Below are 16,052 nucleotides of genomic sequence, written 5' to 3' on the forward strand. Positions count from 1 at the left end.
TATTTGACTTTCAGTGATGTTATTAAATGTTTTCTTTGTGTGTTGTCGCTGTTACTGTTCCTATTTTCTTTTTGAAAAAATATTTATTTGGCTGTGCTCGGTGTTAGTTTCACCACACGGGATCTTTAGTTGTGGCTTATGGGATCTAGTTCCCCTACCAGGGATCGAACCTGAGCCCCCTGCATTGAGAGCTTGAAGTCTTAGCCAGTGGACTAGCAGGGAAGTCCCTATTATTTTCTTGTAGCAAAAAAAGATTAAACATGGGTTTCTAGGCAGAAAGGAGCTGTAGAAATGTATGTGATAATTAGCAGATATCTTCTTAAAAAATTTTATTTGTTAAGTACAATGTGATGTTTTCCTTTCTCTGCCCTAGGACAAAGTACGAACAAAAAGTTACCGAGATTTTATATACCAAAACCCGCATATCTTCAAAGACAAGGTGAGTAGCATATTCTATAGAATTACATGTTTCATGTGGATCTCGGGTAGCAGAAATCCTCTCTTAGGTCATTGTGACAGCAGTTGATTCATGTGTGTGCTGTGCTTAGTCACTCAGTCGTGTCCCACTCTTTGTGACCCCATGAACTGTAGCCCGCCAGGCTCCTCTGTCCGCAGAGATTCTCCAGGCAAGAAGACTGGAGTGGTTTGCCATGCCCTCCTCCAGGGGGTCTTTCCAACCCAGGGATCAAACCCAGATCTCACGCGTTGCAGGTGGATTCTTTACCGTCTGAGCCATCAGGAAAGCCCAAGAAGACTGGAGTGGGTAGCCTATCCCTTCTCAAGGGGATCTTCCTGTCCCAGGAATCAAACCAGGGTCTCCTGCATTGCAGGCGGATTCTTTACCAGCTGAGCTACCAGGGAAGCCCGATTTCATGTATAATGGCTTTATTTAATGGAAGACTTTTGTGATGCTGATCTGTGGTGCAGAATACTGATAACAGAAATGCTGATTGGTGTTATTCATTATACTTTTTTTTAATTGAAATTCATTAATTATAGTGATTTAACTTAAACTTTGCTCAGTTAGGTAAGTTTTTCTTAAACCATGTTTTTGATTTACTGTGATTCTTGTTAATTTCAAATGTACAAGATAAACCCCATATCAAAGCATTTAATTATTATTTTAGTTTACATTAATTAGTTAAAACAATTTAAAAACTCATTTGGTAAATAGGGTCAAATATTTTCAGGTAGAATTTATTTTATGTGCCTTTTTTTGAGACCATTTTATGAGATACTTTATATTTTACAATTAGTCTTTATACTGCCTCTGGTTATTTCAAAGATGATCCTTCATGGTGTGTATGAGTATGTGTGTGAAATTTGTGTCATATATTTTTTCCTCCCTTGTGAATTTTTCCATTTTTTCTTCACTTTCTCTTTCCCTCCTTCTCTACATTGGCATGTTACCTAAGAGTTCAGGTTTTCTATTTGTTCCACCTTACTGGAAGTTAATCCACTAATTTAGTCTAGTATATGATTGTCTGTGCCACTCACATACCTTTGCTTGGAAATTTTCCCCCTCTCTTTCTACTTGAGGGGCTTCCCAGGTGGCTCACATGGTAAAGTATCTGCCTGCAGTGTGCGAGACCTGGGTTCAGTCCCTGGGTCGGGAAGATCCCCTGAAGAAGGGTATGGCAACCCACTCCAGCATTCTTGCCTGGAGAATCCTATGGACAGAGGAGCCTGGTGGGCTGTAGTCCATGGGATTGCAAAGAGTCAGACACGACTGAGTGACTAACATACACACACACTTTCTACTTGAAGAATATATATACTGGTAACATCAGGTTTTCATAGTTCCCCTTAATTTTAAAAGATACTTTTCTAAGGTTATTTCATGGACCTTATATGATATTGCAGTAGTGACCCACGACCTTAATATATTGAAAAGACTGTTTTCCTGAGTTTTATGTTGCTTGGAATAACATATATATATATATATATATATATATGACTGGCTTTTTGTTTTCCATACCTGTTTCCTAAGAGCAGTGTTTAACTTGTGACTTAGCCGAGTTGGAGATGTGAAATTTATATGGTTCTGATATCTTTTGGCCAACTCATTACCTATAAGGTAATGACGGCGTGTATTTCTTTGTTTTTGCTAATTCCCCAACAGGCAGATTATTTCATTTTTTTAAATATTAGTTTTTATCAGTTCTTTGTTGGCTTTTTTATTTGCTTTCTATTTATTATTATAGCACTCTTATCATTTTTTTAGTAGTTTTTATATTTGCACCTAAAATTCTAGAACAGTTTATTTAATATCTAAAAAAACACTTTCCAGTGAAGCAAATAATGTTACTATTAACATTTTGCTTTCAAGTTAGTTAGATTATGCCTAGGTTTTATTTTTTCCTTAATATGTTGTGTACAATTTAAACATGTACTAGTCTGGGAATCACTAGTTCTGCCTGGCTACTCAGGATCCAGCCACAGAATAATTTTAGACAGTGGTGAGTCTCTGGACCTCATCTATAAAATGATTAAAAAAATTTTTTTCTGGTTCTAAAACTTTAGGACTTCTGTTTTTATAAAAGCAGTATCTTTGAACTATCTTGTAAAATATTTTAAAAATACTTTTTGATATGAATGCTGTAAATATTTTTTGATACCAATGAGGTAGGAATTTTTTAAGTAAAAGTAGTTTCTTTTTCCGGAGAAGACAATGGCACCCCACTCCAGTACTCTTGCCTGGAAAATCCTGTGGGTGGAGGAGCCTGGTAGGCTGCAGTCCATGGGGTCGCTAAGAGTCGGACACAACTGAACGACTTCACTTTGACTTTTCACTTTCATGCATTGGAGAAAGAAATGGCAACCCACTCCAGTGTTCTTGCCTGGAGAATCCCAGAGATGGGGGAGCCTGGTGGGCTGCCGTCTATGGGGTCGCACAGAGTCAGACATGACTGAAGTGACTTAGCAGCAGTTTCTTTTTCAATATGCTCTGAATAGACTTTTGTCTTGTATTACATAAGAAAATAGTGAAAAGACAAAAGTATTTGTAATCATCAGATTAATCAGGAAATTGAGTAATTATGAATATTTCTATGTATATGAAACACATCTTACTGGGTTCATAGACCTGTACACAGTCATTATCTGCTGTTAATTTTTTGATAGTAACTGTTATAGAAATACCATATATATTATACACTTTCAGACAAAATACATGACCATGGAAAACATATAAAGTTTATTTTGTATTGTACCTACTGCTTTTGCTGAAGAGATTAAATCTGTCACAGTTAGGACAGGGCTTATTAATAAATTGGAATTTGGCTAACATGCTTTCTTTTATCAATGTGTGGTTAGGTTTGCTTGGCATTTATGGTTTCTTAAGAGTATAATGTAAAATATGTATCAATTTCTAATTCTTTAAAGCATATTCAGGATATAATTCTCCGTAATTAACAATAGTAATCTAGAGATTTTATGTGATTTGGAATACTCTTCTTTGTATTATACTATGGGTGCAGATGTAGAAAATATACTACCATACATTTAAATAGTGTTTGATAACTTACAGACTATTTTCAAACATGTTGTCTCTCTGCTGTATAATATACCTGTAACTAGGGATGGTAGGTATTTAATACATGAAGAATTTGAAACCAATAGGTTAAAGACTTGTCCTAAAATAGGCAACTAAAAAAACGACTTGAAGGTTTTAGTCCTAGTCTAGTGCCCTTAACCCTGTGCCACTGCAATTTAAGGAGAAAATAATTTGGGTGAGATTCATTAATGACATTTTAGTTCTCGTTATTTTTCATGCATGGGTCCTGTGTGGCATGACAGAACATGTGCATGAAATTATTTAAATATAGTTCTTTTAAAAAATGTATGGAATAACATTTCTTAAGTTTTATACCATTGTTTTTGTTTCATTTTTCTTCATTCGGTAGATAAATTTCATATCACAGCTCTAGCTTCTGTATCATATATTGTTTAGGGCATAAGAGAAATTTATTTTTCAGAAAAGGGATTAAAATTAAAGTTTCTTTTCCTCTTCCTCCATCCTTCCTGCTTCCTTTCCTTCTTTCCTTTCTTAATATTGTTTTAATTCACAAAGCTCCTGTGGAGGCCATATGGTTTCTCAGATTTAATTTAACGTTGGGTGGCGTAATGTTGTTCTCACTCACTCATAATTAATTTCTATTTGTAGTTCATTGAAGAAATTCACAGTTTGGTGCCTTTTTTATGCTTTTGATTGTTATCTACAGTTAAAATGTTTTATATACATTCCTTCATTGTTTTGAAAAATAATGTTAGTGTATTCTGTTATCATTCTCCCTCTTTCTTGGTTCTATCAAGTTTTAGTTTATTCGCCCAAATACCTAACTCTGAGCTAGATGTAATAAATAATTAGTATGCAACTAAAAGTATAATTTAAGTATGCACTTTTAAAAAAGCAGCTTGACCTATGTTTGAGTTTCAGCTTTACAAATTACCAGCTGTATGATCCTGAATCTGTTTCTTTCTCTAAAGCTCTCTTCCTTCAGAAAGAATTAAGTAAGATTTTATATATATATATATATGCATATGTATATAAATTATGTATGTGTATAGTTTTACAAGAGAATACATACTTGAATTGGAGTACATGATATATATCCTGCTGTACTTAGTTGTTGTCACTTAGCAGTTTCTCTAAGATAATCCCTTATTAATGTTATTTTAATGGCTCAAAAATTCAGTGTAAATTGTCCGTAAGTTCAAATTTTTTATATTAGAAATAATGCTTGTAAAAATATTAAAAATCTTTTTATAAATGTAGGAATAGAATAATAAGATAAATTCTAGCAGAGGACTCTCTGGTTCAGAAAGGTTCTACCCTGGATGGAGTTAGTGCTGCCAGCTTGTCTTTCCAGAAACAGTTCATGAGTGTTGATATTCAGTATTCCCAAACACCATCGTCAAAGCACTGTGCTGTCAAACTTGGTAAATTCTACACTGATCTTTTATTTTTAATTTTGCAAATATTTCAATGAAAGTTTCTGGGAAGTCATCACTTACTGTTGTGTTGTATATATTTTTACATTTTATTATCATTTTATTGCATGTAATATTTCAAGTTGATATACTATAACCATGCTATAAATATATATGCTCTGTGTTACAGTATTTACTTGATGGTGTGGTTAGTATATTTTATTTGTAACTTAAAAAAATGGTTTTGCAGTGGTATTTTATAGAGTTCATCTTACAGTTTTGAACTTTCTTAATGTGTGAAGTGGTTATATTAAAATGTGCTGACTCACCCAAACAGGTAACATTATGGTCAGGGACAGTCGCATTCTCCCTAAGCAGCTTCTACCTTCTAAGAGGGGCAGAGAGGATAGGGGACACAGAGTAGCAGCCTTTTGACAACCTTATTTCTTCAATAGAAATTAAGACTGTTCAGATTCTCTCCTTTGGAGTCAGGTCTGGTATATTTTAAAAATGTAATGGAACAGACTTCCCTTATACTAGTAAACAGTGCAGAAGATAAAATGCATAGGAACAGATGTTATTTAACAAGTGTGCAGGACTTACATGAAAGAGATTTTTAAAAAATCCCAAACTCCTAAAGAACATAAAAGATGCTTAAAACAAATTGAAATTCTTACCATGTTCCTGAATAGAAAACACAAACTGAAATTGTCTGTGTTCTGTAAATTTATATTTTAGTTCAGTCCCCATAAAAATACTAAGACTTAAAAAAAAATAGACAAGCTGACTATCTTATGCTTGTGGAAAAATACCTAGTGAAAAAATAGCTGTTGAACAATGTAATAGATTCTTTTAAAAAAATTTTTATATTGGAGTATAGCCAATTAACGTTATGATAGTTTCAGGTAGACAGCAAAGGGACTCAGCCATACATATACATGTATCCATTCTCTCCCACATTCCTCTCCCATCCAGGCTGTCTCATTGAGCAGAGTTCCCTGTGCTATACAGTAGGTCCTTGTTGGTTTCCATTTTAAGTAAAGCAATGTGTACATATCTATCCGGAACTTCCTAACTATCTCTTCCCCCAATTCGCCCCGCTCTGGCAACCATAAGTTTATTCTTTAAGCATGTGAGCCTGTTTCTGTTTTGTAAATAAGTTTATTTACAAAAATTGAACATTGCTCAGTTGCTCAGTCGTGTCTGACTCTTTGCAATCCCATGGACTATAGCCCACCAGGCTTCTCTGTCTGTGGGATTTCCGAGGCAAGCATACTGGAGTGGGTTGCCAATTCCTCCTTCAGGAGATCTTCCCAACCCAGGGATTGAACCTGCATCTCCTACATTGCTGGCAGATTCTTTCCTGTTGAGCCACTAGGGAAGCCCTATAGATTGAACAATATGATAGAAAAATTCTAGTTCTGTTTTTCCTATAGTGGCTCCCCAGGTGGTGCAGTGGTAAAGAATCTACCTGCCAAGCAAGAGATGTCTCACGGGTTTGATCCCTGGGTCAGAAAGATACCCTGGAAAAGGAAATGGAAACCCTTTCCAATATTCTTGCTAGGAAAAGCGTTCATGGAGCTATTTAAAATTCTGAGAGTGTGTGTATCCTCTCCCCTTGCCCTAAGCTCTGCTCTGTGCTTGAGTTTTCTTTATCACACTACTATTCTCTTTTGCTCTCTATTCTTTATTCTTGGTTGTTTCTGAGTATTTTGCTTAATGTGTTTCCTTGGTAATTTTTTTTTTTTTTTTTTTTTTTTACTGTGGACCATGCAGATTTCATTATTACTATTCTGGGAAGAACCGTATGAAATTCTTGATTAGAAATAATTATTACATTCCAATCCCCAATAACATCTTAAATTTCATTCTTCTTACTGTTTCTACCATTGATAATATCTTTTTGAAAACTTAAATTCTCCAATTACTGAATTCTAAAAGCCTGTTTTTTATTGTACCTCTATAATTAAAATGAGTTTAATATTAAACTTAGAAAGTGGAGTGGGTATGACAACATTCTACATCCATGATTCATTTATAACCATTTCTAAATTGTATTGGATCAGACTGTCCTGCTTAGGCTAATTTCTGGTATTCAAACTTGAGAAAGCTTATTTCTGTTAAAATTTAGAATTACTGAACCTAAATTAAAGACAGAGTACTTCCCTAGTAAGTCTGTGGGAATTGCTCATTTCATATAAAACATTTCTTAAATTTACATTGTTGCATATGATTGCAATAAACTGTGGCCAAAAACAGTTATGAATTTAAAATAATTTAATGTAATTATATGTTCAGTTTACCCAAATAGAAATTATTAGCATGTTTGACTGGTAACGTTTAAATTTTGTTATCTATTTCTAGCCAGAAACATCATCATATATGAATAGGATTTAAAGTGTTAGACCTTCTCAATAACATCTGTTCTTTTTCTTTTATTATTATACCAGGTAGTTTTGGATGTTGGTTGTGGAACTGGAATTCTTTCTATGTTTGCTGCTAAAGCAGGGGCAAAGAAGGTTCTTGGAGTTGATCAGTCTGAAATACTTTACCAGGCAATGGATATCATAAGGTAAACACATTTTAAGGCTTCAGTTAAGATTATTATTATTATTTTTTTTTTTTAAGATTATTTTTAAATTTGATGATTAGTAGATTTTCTTGTCTTTAATAGCTGTCCAGTGCAGACCTAAGGCCCTTATCTTTTAGCAAAATTTCATTCCAGCACAAGAAGATTTTAAGTTGAATTGACCTAAACATGTTTGAAGTATGAACAATCTTTTCACTCCTCTTGAGAATTATTTTTATATAGTTTTCTTTTCAATTATGACTGTGGATATGCTAATTATAATAATATTAAATTAGAAATCATGGATGTATAGGGTAATGTTAGAAGATATGCTACAAAATTCAATATATCAGTAGTATTTTGTTTACCAGATAACAATTCAGCTAAAAGAAAACTAAAGGTTATCGTTTTCCTTTTGACAGTACTGGTAGCCCTGTGCCTACTCAAATTAAAATGTGAAGTCGAAAATGGCTACACACAGATTAGAGTGGATTTAGTTTATCCCCTAAAACTTAATTTTATTCTCTAAAAATACATCCTCTCTCTGAGGAATTAAGTTAGGTTAATTGACCAGTGGTTGATCTCACAGTTGGCTTATATTCTAGTAGGAAGACCTTTATTTGAATTACAACTTATAAAACTAGATTTTGTTAGTTGTGTACTTAACCAAAGCATGTTACATTTGCAACTTAGGAATAATTTCCAAAATAATTTTAATAGCAGGCTTCTCAGCAATTCTTTTTCCCCCGAGGGTTATTGAGATGTAATTGACACATAACATTGTGTGAGTTTAATGAAAACAAATTATAAATGTATTTCTTTGATACGTTAATATATTAACATAATAGCTACCACCATAGTGTTAGTTAACACCTCCATTGTGTCACATGAAATATTAGGTTGGCCAAAAAGTTTGTTCTGGTTTTCCCTCACATCTTATAGAAAATCCTGAATCAACTTCTTGGCCAACCCGATAATTACCATTTCTTTTTTGGAGGGAGAACATTAAAGGTATACTCTCTAAACAACTTTCACCATGCTTACATTACATTCTTGGCAATGATCCTTCAATGGTCCTCTCACTGATGCGTATATTTTATTCTTAAAATTGATTAATGTTGATCTTTTCTGATTCGTATAACATTTAAATACAATTGTATAAAATGTTTAAGATTTTATTGCATAGTGTAGAGTGTAGTGTTGTGGTTAAGCATGCAAAGTTTCAGGCTTCCCTCATGGCTCAGAGGTTAAGAGACCATCTGCAGTGCAAGAGATCTGGGTTTGATCCCTGGCCTGGGAAGATCCCTTGGAGGAGGGCATGGCAACCCACTGCAGTATTCTTCCCTGGAGAATCCCATGGACAGAGGAGCCTGGCGGGCTACAGTCCATGGTTCACAAAGAGTCGGACATGACTGAGCAACTAAGCACATACACAAACAGTTTCAGTTGGACAGTTTTGCTCTGCCCCTTCCCCATTGTTGGAACTTCAATTAAATATCTAACCTCTTTGAAACCTCAGCTGTTTGATTGTAAAAATGAAAGTAATGATGACTAGGAGTCAGTAATGGTTGTGAGCAAGGTAAATAAGTTGTAAGTAAAATACACACCTCAGTCTCTGGCATATTGCCTGACCTGACAAATAGTAGGTATTCAGAAGTTAGCAACTGTTAACTGTTAACAAGCACCAAATGAATGTTAATGAAAAAATTACATTGCTCTTGCTTAGATTTTTTCATAGATAGAGACTGGTGGTTATTATTTTCATATTGGAGAATATGCATATATGTTGCATATGTGTATGCAATTCCATAATCTGGGAAAGTTTTTTTAGTTCTTTTGTTACCATTAACTACAACATCATTTTGAGGGTTCTGTAAATAGCACCCTCTTCTTGCTTGTACCTTGCTTTCCAAACAGGTGTGAGAACTACTATCCCAAAGAACAGATTGTTTTACATAAATTAATGACATTTATTGGTGATAGTAAGATTATGTAAGATAGGGATCTATTAGAAATATGGGAGACCCATGTTCATTTATATATTTATTCGTCATTTTTGATTTCTATGAGACTAGATGTTCTCTCTTTTTTTTAAGAATAATTTTTAAAAATTATTTATTTTTGGCTGCTCTGGTTCTTTGTTGCTGTGTGCCGACTTGAGTTGCATTGAGTGGGGTCTACTCTTTGTTGTGTTGTGCAGGCTTCTCAGTGTGGTGGCTTCTCTTGTTGTGGAGCATGGCCTCTAGGTTTTTGGGCTTTGTAGTTGGTGCTCATAGGCTCTAGAGCTCGGGCTTAGTAGGTGAGGTGCATGGGCTTAGTTGCCCCGTGGTATGTGGGATCTTCCCCGTCCAGGAATTGAACCCATGTCCCCTGCACTGGCAGGCAGATTCTTAACCACTGCACCACCAGGAGGGTCCAGTGTACTCTCATTTTAATTCCTCTGTGGAAGAAAAGGGTGGTGATACCACTCATTTGATTTTCATTTTATTTCACAGAAGCCCTAATTCCTAGTGACGTTTTAGAGATACATTTTTACAATAATTATATTCAGATTCTTTGTGTATAAAACTTAGTGCTGGAATATATAGAAATTTTACATGAGAGCATCTATTGAAAGTGACTTAGCATTCTGTTTTAGGCACTTCAACTTAATAATAAAAGTTGCTAACATTAACTTAGTACTTCCTATTGAATTTTTTTTTGAGGTAGGTACAAAAACAGTATAATATTATTTTTTTAGTAGAGATTAAGACATTGAGACATGGAGAACACATTCGTTTCCTTATTTGTAGTAGTGCCAGGATTGGACCCCATAGTTGACCCTGACAGCCAGTCTGCTATGCTGTGTCTCCATTGCACTGCTCACAGGGCACATATTTATTGTGGCCAGTAGTTTGCTTTACTTAGAACCTATAGCATTTGAATATTAGACCTTTTTGTTTTGGATGAGCCAACATTATACTTTTCTTCAAAGATGTTTTCCTTTGCCTTTTTTATATCGTGAAAAGATAAGATAGCTATTTCCATAGTGTTCATAGTATCTCTCCGTCGTTTTCCATTCAGAAACTTGAAATGTACACTGTGGATGAAGTAACCTCTGTTCTTCTGTTTGTGGATTTATCTATAGAAGAATTTCCGTGAAACAGTTTATTGTTAATATCTGCAGTGTTTTCTGGCTCATTTTTCTACCAGATGAGAAAGCAGAATAGCATACTGCTCTCAGCATCTAGAACCATATGACTTGATTTCTAACTGGCTTTTTGACTAGCTTTATGCTGATGGGCAAATTGCTTAACTTCTTTAACCCTGGTTTCTTCATTTATAAAATGAGGTTGATGGTAGTATCTGTCTCACAAGATTGTTGTAAAGATTGGATCCACTTACAGTGCTTCGCAAAGTGGCTGACATGTAAGTGAAGTGAAGTGAAAGTTATTTGGTCGTGTCTGACTCTTTGTGACTCCATGGACTCAAATGTGACCCCACAGACCCCAGGCTCCTCTGTCTGTGGGATTCTCCAGGCCAGAATACTGGCAGTGGGTAGCTATCTATTCCCTTCTCCAGGGGATCTTACCAACCCAGGAAGGAACCCAGGTCTCCTGCATTGCAGGTGGATTCTTTATAGTCTGAGCCACCAGAGAAGCCCGGTTGATATGTAACTGCTTACTAAATGTTTGTAGTAATTATGATAATATTAATAGATAATTACAGTGATATGTTTGATTTGGCACCAGTGCCTCCAATAACACTTTACATTTGATTGGTTATGTTTCTGAAATGATCATTTCTTGCTGCTATCCCACCAACATATGCTGATTCTCTTTTCTGTATTCTGTTTCATGATCTCTGTTCTTTTATACCATAAAGTTTCAAGCTTTAGTCAGCTTTATTATGTATTCACTCTCCTCCCTTGAAATTTACTTCAGCTTCTCTTATACTTGTCTATTATTGCACTGGATCTTTCTAGAACCATCATCAATCAATGAAAGCAGCTCTTCTGATTAGCAGGCTGTGAATTGTCTTTAGCAATTCTGAGGCTTCTTTTGCTGCCAGAAATTTGTACACAGCAGAATTTCTGTAAACCTCCCTAAGCTTACATCTATAACAAGATACTTTAAATTCTAAAAGATGGATAGTTCCCCCCACCACCAATCTTTGGGTAGGAAAACATTTTTATTGTACCAGTCATGGAACTAGATTTCAACCAACAAAATATACCACTGGCTATTTTAAGTCAAACGGATTGAAAGAGATTTGTTTTGTTTGTAAATATATTTATTTTTAATTGGACGGTAGTTGTTTTATAGAATTGTGTTGGTTTCTGCCATACATAAAAGATGAATAATTACATGTTTCATATTCTTTTAAACATATTCAACTTAACAATCCCTGAATGGTGCTCAAAAAGATGATAAAATAATTTTATCTCTTTTATTTAAAAAGGAGATACAGCATTTCTAAAGAGGCAAATAGGACTCAAAGTAATACGTGGGAGGAATGAGAAATTGTTTCTTTTTCTTGCTCTCACTTTCTGGTGACTAATCATTCCAGAAGCATAAACATCCTGAGGATAGCAAAGCTCTCTAGTTGTCAGACGATCGTATGCACTGTTCACCTCAGGAAGCAGAGGTAGCTTCTGGTAGTATTTACCTTCAGTCTGACTGCCTCTGGTTTCTCATTGACTCTGCAGTGGAAAGCTCGTTCTTCAGATTTTTGGATGTTTTTGCAAAGTTTTCATGAGAAGGTTGATCTGTCATGTGACTGTAATGCAGTACTTTCAATCTCAGTATAACTTTAAAGATGCAATCTTTTATATTATCTGTGCCTAGAATACCGTTAGAAATGAAGCAGATCTGTTTCATTTTTATGCCAAGAGCCGAGTCATATTCATGTAAGTGTTCTCTAGATTCTAGGACAGGAGCTTTATCTTAATATTTTTAGGCACTTAGTAACGAGAAGGAAATGGCAACCTACTCCAGTGTTCTTGCCTGGAGAATCCCAGGGACAGGGGAGCCTGGTGGGCTGCCGTCTATGGCGTCGCACAGAGTTGGACACGACTGAAGTGACTTAGCAGCAGCAGCCTCAGCAACTTAACACAATGAATTTAAAGATAGTGGTGGTATGTATAAGATTTGGAACAAGATCACAAAATATACTAGGATATATTCTTGAAGTAAGGGATATTCTGTCATATCTTGTTTCTAAATTCATTTATTTTTGTTCATTTATTTATTTTCAGCTGTGCTAGGTTTTCATTGCTGCGTGCAGGCTTTCTCTAGTTGGAGCAAGTGGGGGCTACTCTTCACTGAGGTGGCAGCTTCTTACTGTGGTAGCTTCTCTTGTAGAGCACACTAGCTTCAGTAGTTGCTTGCGGGCTCTAGAGTGTGGGCTTAGTTATCGTGGTGCACAGGCTTAGGTGCTTCATGGCATGTGGAATCTTCCCAGACCAGGGATCAAACCCTTGTTAACAGCATTGCCAGGTGGATTCTTTTTTTAAAAAAATTAGAGGTTAACTCTGCTTTACAGTGTTGTGTTGGTTGCTCCCTACATCAACCATAGGTGTACACGTGTCTCCTCGCTCTTGAACCTCCCTCCCACCTGCTACCCCGTCCCACCCCTCTAGGTTGTCACAGAGCACCAGGTGAACCCCTTGCGCTATACAGCAACTTCCCATTAGTTCCCTGTTTTACACATGGTAATGTATATATTTCAGTGCTACTCTCTCAATTTGTCCCTCCCTCTCCTTCCCCCACTGTGTCCATACGTCTGTTCTGTCTGAATCTCTATTCCTGCCCTGGCAGGCATATTCTTAATCACTGAACAACCAGGGAGGTCCTCTAAATTTAATAGAAATAATAAAAGAGTAAATGAAAGCTGAAGGAAACTTTGAACCAGTGATGAGGATAAAAATGGTTAAAAACAACTTGCTGCTCAAAAGTCTTCTAATGAAGGTGATTAAGGTGGTTTACATGGAAACTAAATTCTGTTTTTCTCACATCCTGCCACCTCCTTAATTTCCTGTCTACTCAATGGTCCTGTCTTGGGGATCCCATGACTACCTACTAGTTCAGTGATTCACTGAAAGAACTCACATGATTCAGTATAAAGTTGTATTCACAGCTTCACTGCTAAGATTTATTATAGCAAAGAATGCAGTCCAGGGACAGCTTTTCTTTAAAAGATACCCATCAGTAAAGAGGTCACATACAGGCTCCCACAAAGTCACGCAGGATGTGCTTTTCCCTCTAGCTGTGAACCTCAGAGACTGTCAAGAGATGCCTCAACCCAAGGAAATTCGAGTCCTAAGAGTTTATGGTTCTCAAAGAGAACTGGGGGCATAGGCACATGACCGCTGTGTGATCAGCCATTGTGCAGTGGTGTCAGATGCCAGGTGCGTATCAGGAATCTTCCTGTTAACTTCACACATGCTGTTCTCCTGATTTGTCTTGGTTCACATCTTCAGGCGGAGAACGCAATGGCACCCCACTCCTTTACTTTTGCCCGGAAAATCCCATGAATGGAGGGGCCTGGTAGGTTGCAGTCCATGGGGTTGCAAAGAGTCAGACACGACTAAGTGAGTTCACTTTTCACTTTTCATGCATTGGAGAAGGAAATGGCAACCTGCTCCAGTGCTCTTGCCTGGAGAATCCCAGGGATGGAGGAGCCTGGTGGGCTACCATCTATGGGGTCGCACAGAGTCGGACACGACTGAAGCAACTTAGCAGCAGCAGCAGCACGTCTTCAGGTGAATTGAATAGCATCATTAACCGGTAAATACAAGAATGTTCAGGAGTTTTGTTTTTAGGGTTTGATCGAGAGTTATTGACATGGTTACAGAGATAAGAACGAAGAGAACAGACCTGCATTAGCTCTTCTCACAGGTTAAAATTGAAAACCTGGGGCTGATACTTGACCTCGCCTTCTCTTTTACCAGCAGACTTACTGGAGATAGAGTCCTCATGAGAATCCTTGCTGTTTCTCAAATCCATCCTACTTCTACTCGTTGATGTAGCTTAAATCTGTGCCTTCATTCACATTCTTGTATTTTTTATATGCTTACCTGAATTAATGTATTTGGCTCCCTGTCATCTACTCTGTTAGTGTGGCCAGGTTGATTTCCCTACCAGTTCTCGTCTCTTTTAAATAAAGGAAGAAAGGGAGTAAACAGATGTTTTTGTGTTGAGAAGATGTGAGAGGAAAATGGAAAAACTAAAAATTACCTCTGATCCTGCTATGAGATCTCACTATCAGCACTTTGGTAAGGCTTTTTAAAGACTTATCACATGAAAATGTAAGCTTTACTAGAATATCAGCTCCCCAAGGTTAGACAGGGATTTTTTCTTATTCATGGACATAGCGCAACCATCTGGAAGGGTACCAGGCATGCAGGTATTCAGTTAAATACTTGTTGAATCAGTGAATGCGTTTGTACTACCCAGGACATGAAATATTCAAAGCTTGATGAAAACCCATTATCTTTCTGCTTGAATTTGCATTATTCTCTAACCTTTTTTTTCCCCCATTTTATGAGAAGCTAAGTTATTGCTAACTTTAAACAGTAAATGTCCTCAGTGTTAGCGACACGCCTATAAACAGAAATTATACATTTGGGAGGGAGACAGCTCATGAAATACACTTAATAAAGGTAATTGGTATGTGTTTTCTGTTATCTGCCTCAGAAGAAAAGAGGGAGATCTGCTCTGGGCAACACTTGAGTCTTCTGGTGTGTGCAGTGAGCACTGGATCCTTCCTCACAAGTTTACCAAATGATTTGATTGCCCTTTCTTCCTCCACTGAATTATATCTTTGGTTCTTTGATAGTACCATCTAAAATCTCCATGCATTTATCAATCTATTACATTTTGTATTACTTTATTGTCATTGGGGCATGCTTGGGGAACGGGGAAAACATGTATGTTTGGGTGCCATAGTGAACTGAAAACAAAATAAAATGCCTTGTATATTTTTGTATCATGGTATTCCCCCCACCCCACCCCCGTATGCATTTTGAAAAAATAATTATCACCTAGGTAGTCTTCTAGGTGAATTTTATAGTCGTTTTGTCACCAACTTTAAATGTCATTTAATTGATAAGGTGTTCATTGTATGAACACTGGTGGTACTTTATGCTGTTTACACGTCTGTCTCCCTGCTAGACCATGTTCTTCCTTAGAACCTAGACTGTGTCTTTTTTTATCAAAATTGCATTGGGCAGAAGTACATTACAAATTTGATCGTGTTTTCTCACTCTAAAAATCCTGAAATGGCTCCTCATTGCCTCTAAAAACTAGACTCCTTAGCATTACCTCTAACTACTTCCCAGCTTTGTCACTACATACTGCCTCTTGTTGCTCTAATCATACTAAACTATTTATAGCTCTTCAAATTTGCGATTTGTCTTCCATACGCACATACATACACACACAGGCAGTTTGTGCATACAGAGATGAGGCACCTTCTTTTACCCCCATATTCACATATATCTCTGTCTTGGATGCTCTTTTTCTGATTAAACTCAAATGTCACTCAGGTAAGGTCTTATTATATTAGCTCC

General features: G+C 36.5%; 1 protein-coding gene across 2 annotated transcripts in view; it reads left to right on the top strand.

Moving 5' to 3' along the window:
* The window catches only part of PRMT3 (protein arginine methyltransferase 3), a 133,169-nt gene that overhangs the window by 18,580 nt on the left and 98,537 nt on the right, over positions 1–16,052 (top strand). For both annotated transcript variants that reach the window (XM_068978225.1, XM_068978226.1), the window contains 2 exons: positions 374–439; positions 7,383–7,504. In XM_068978225.1, the coding sequence (XP_068834326.1) occupies positions 374–439; positions 7,383–7,504 (188 nt within the window). The remainder of the gene's footprint in view (positions 1–373; positions 440–7,382; positions 7,505–16,052) is intronic.

The sequence above is a fragment of the Capricornis sumatraensis genome, chromosome 8, assembly GCF_032405125.1.
Source record: "Capricornis sumatraensis isolate serow.1 chromosome 8, serow.2, whole genome shotgun sequence".
Taxonomy (NCBI): domain Eukaryota; kingdom Metazoa; phylum Chordata; class Mammalia; order Artiodactyla; family Bovidae; genus Capricornis; species Capricornis sumatraensis.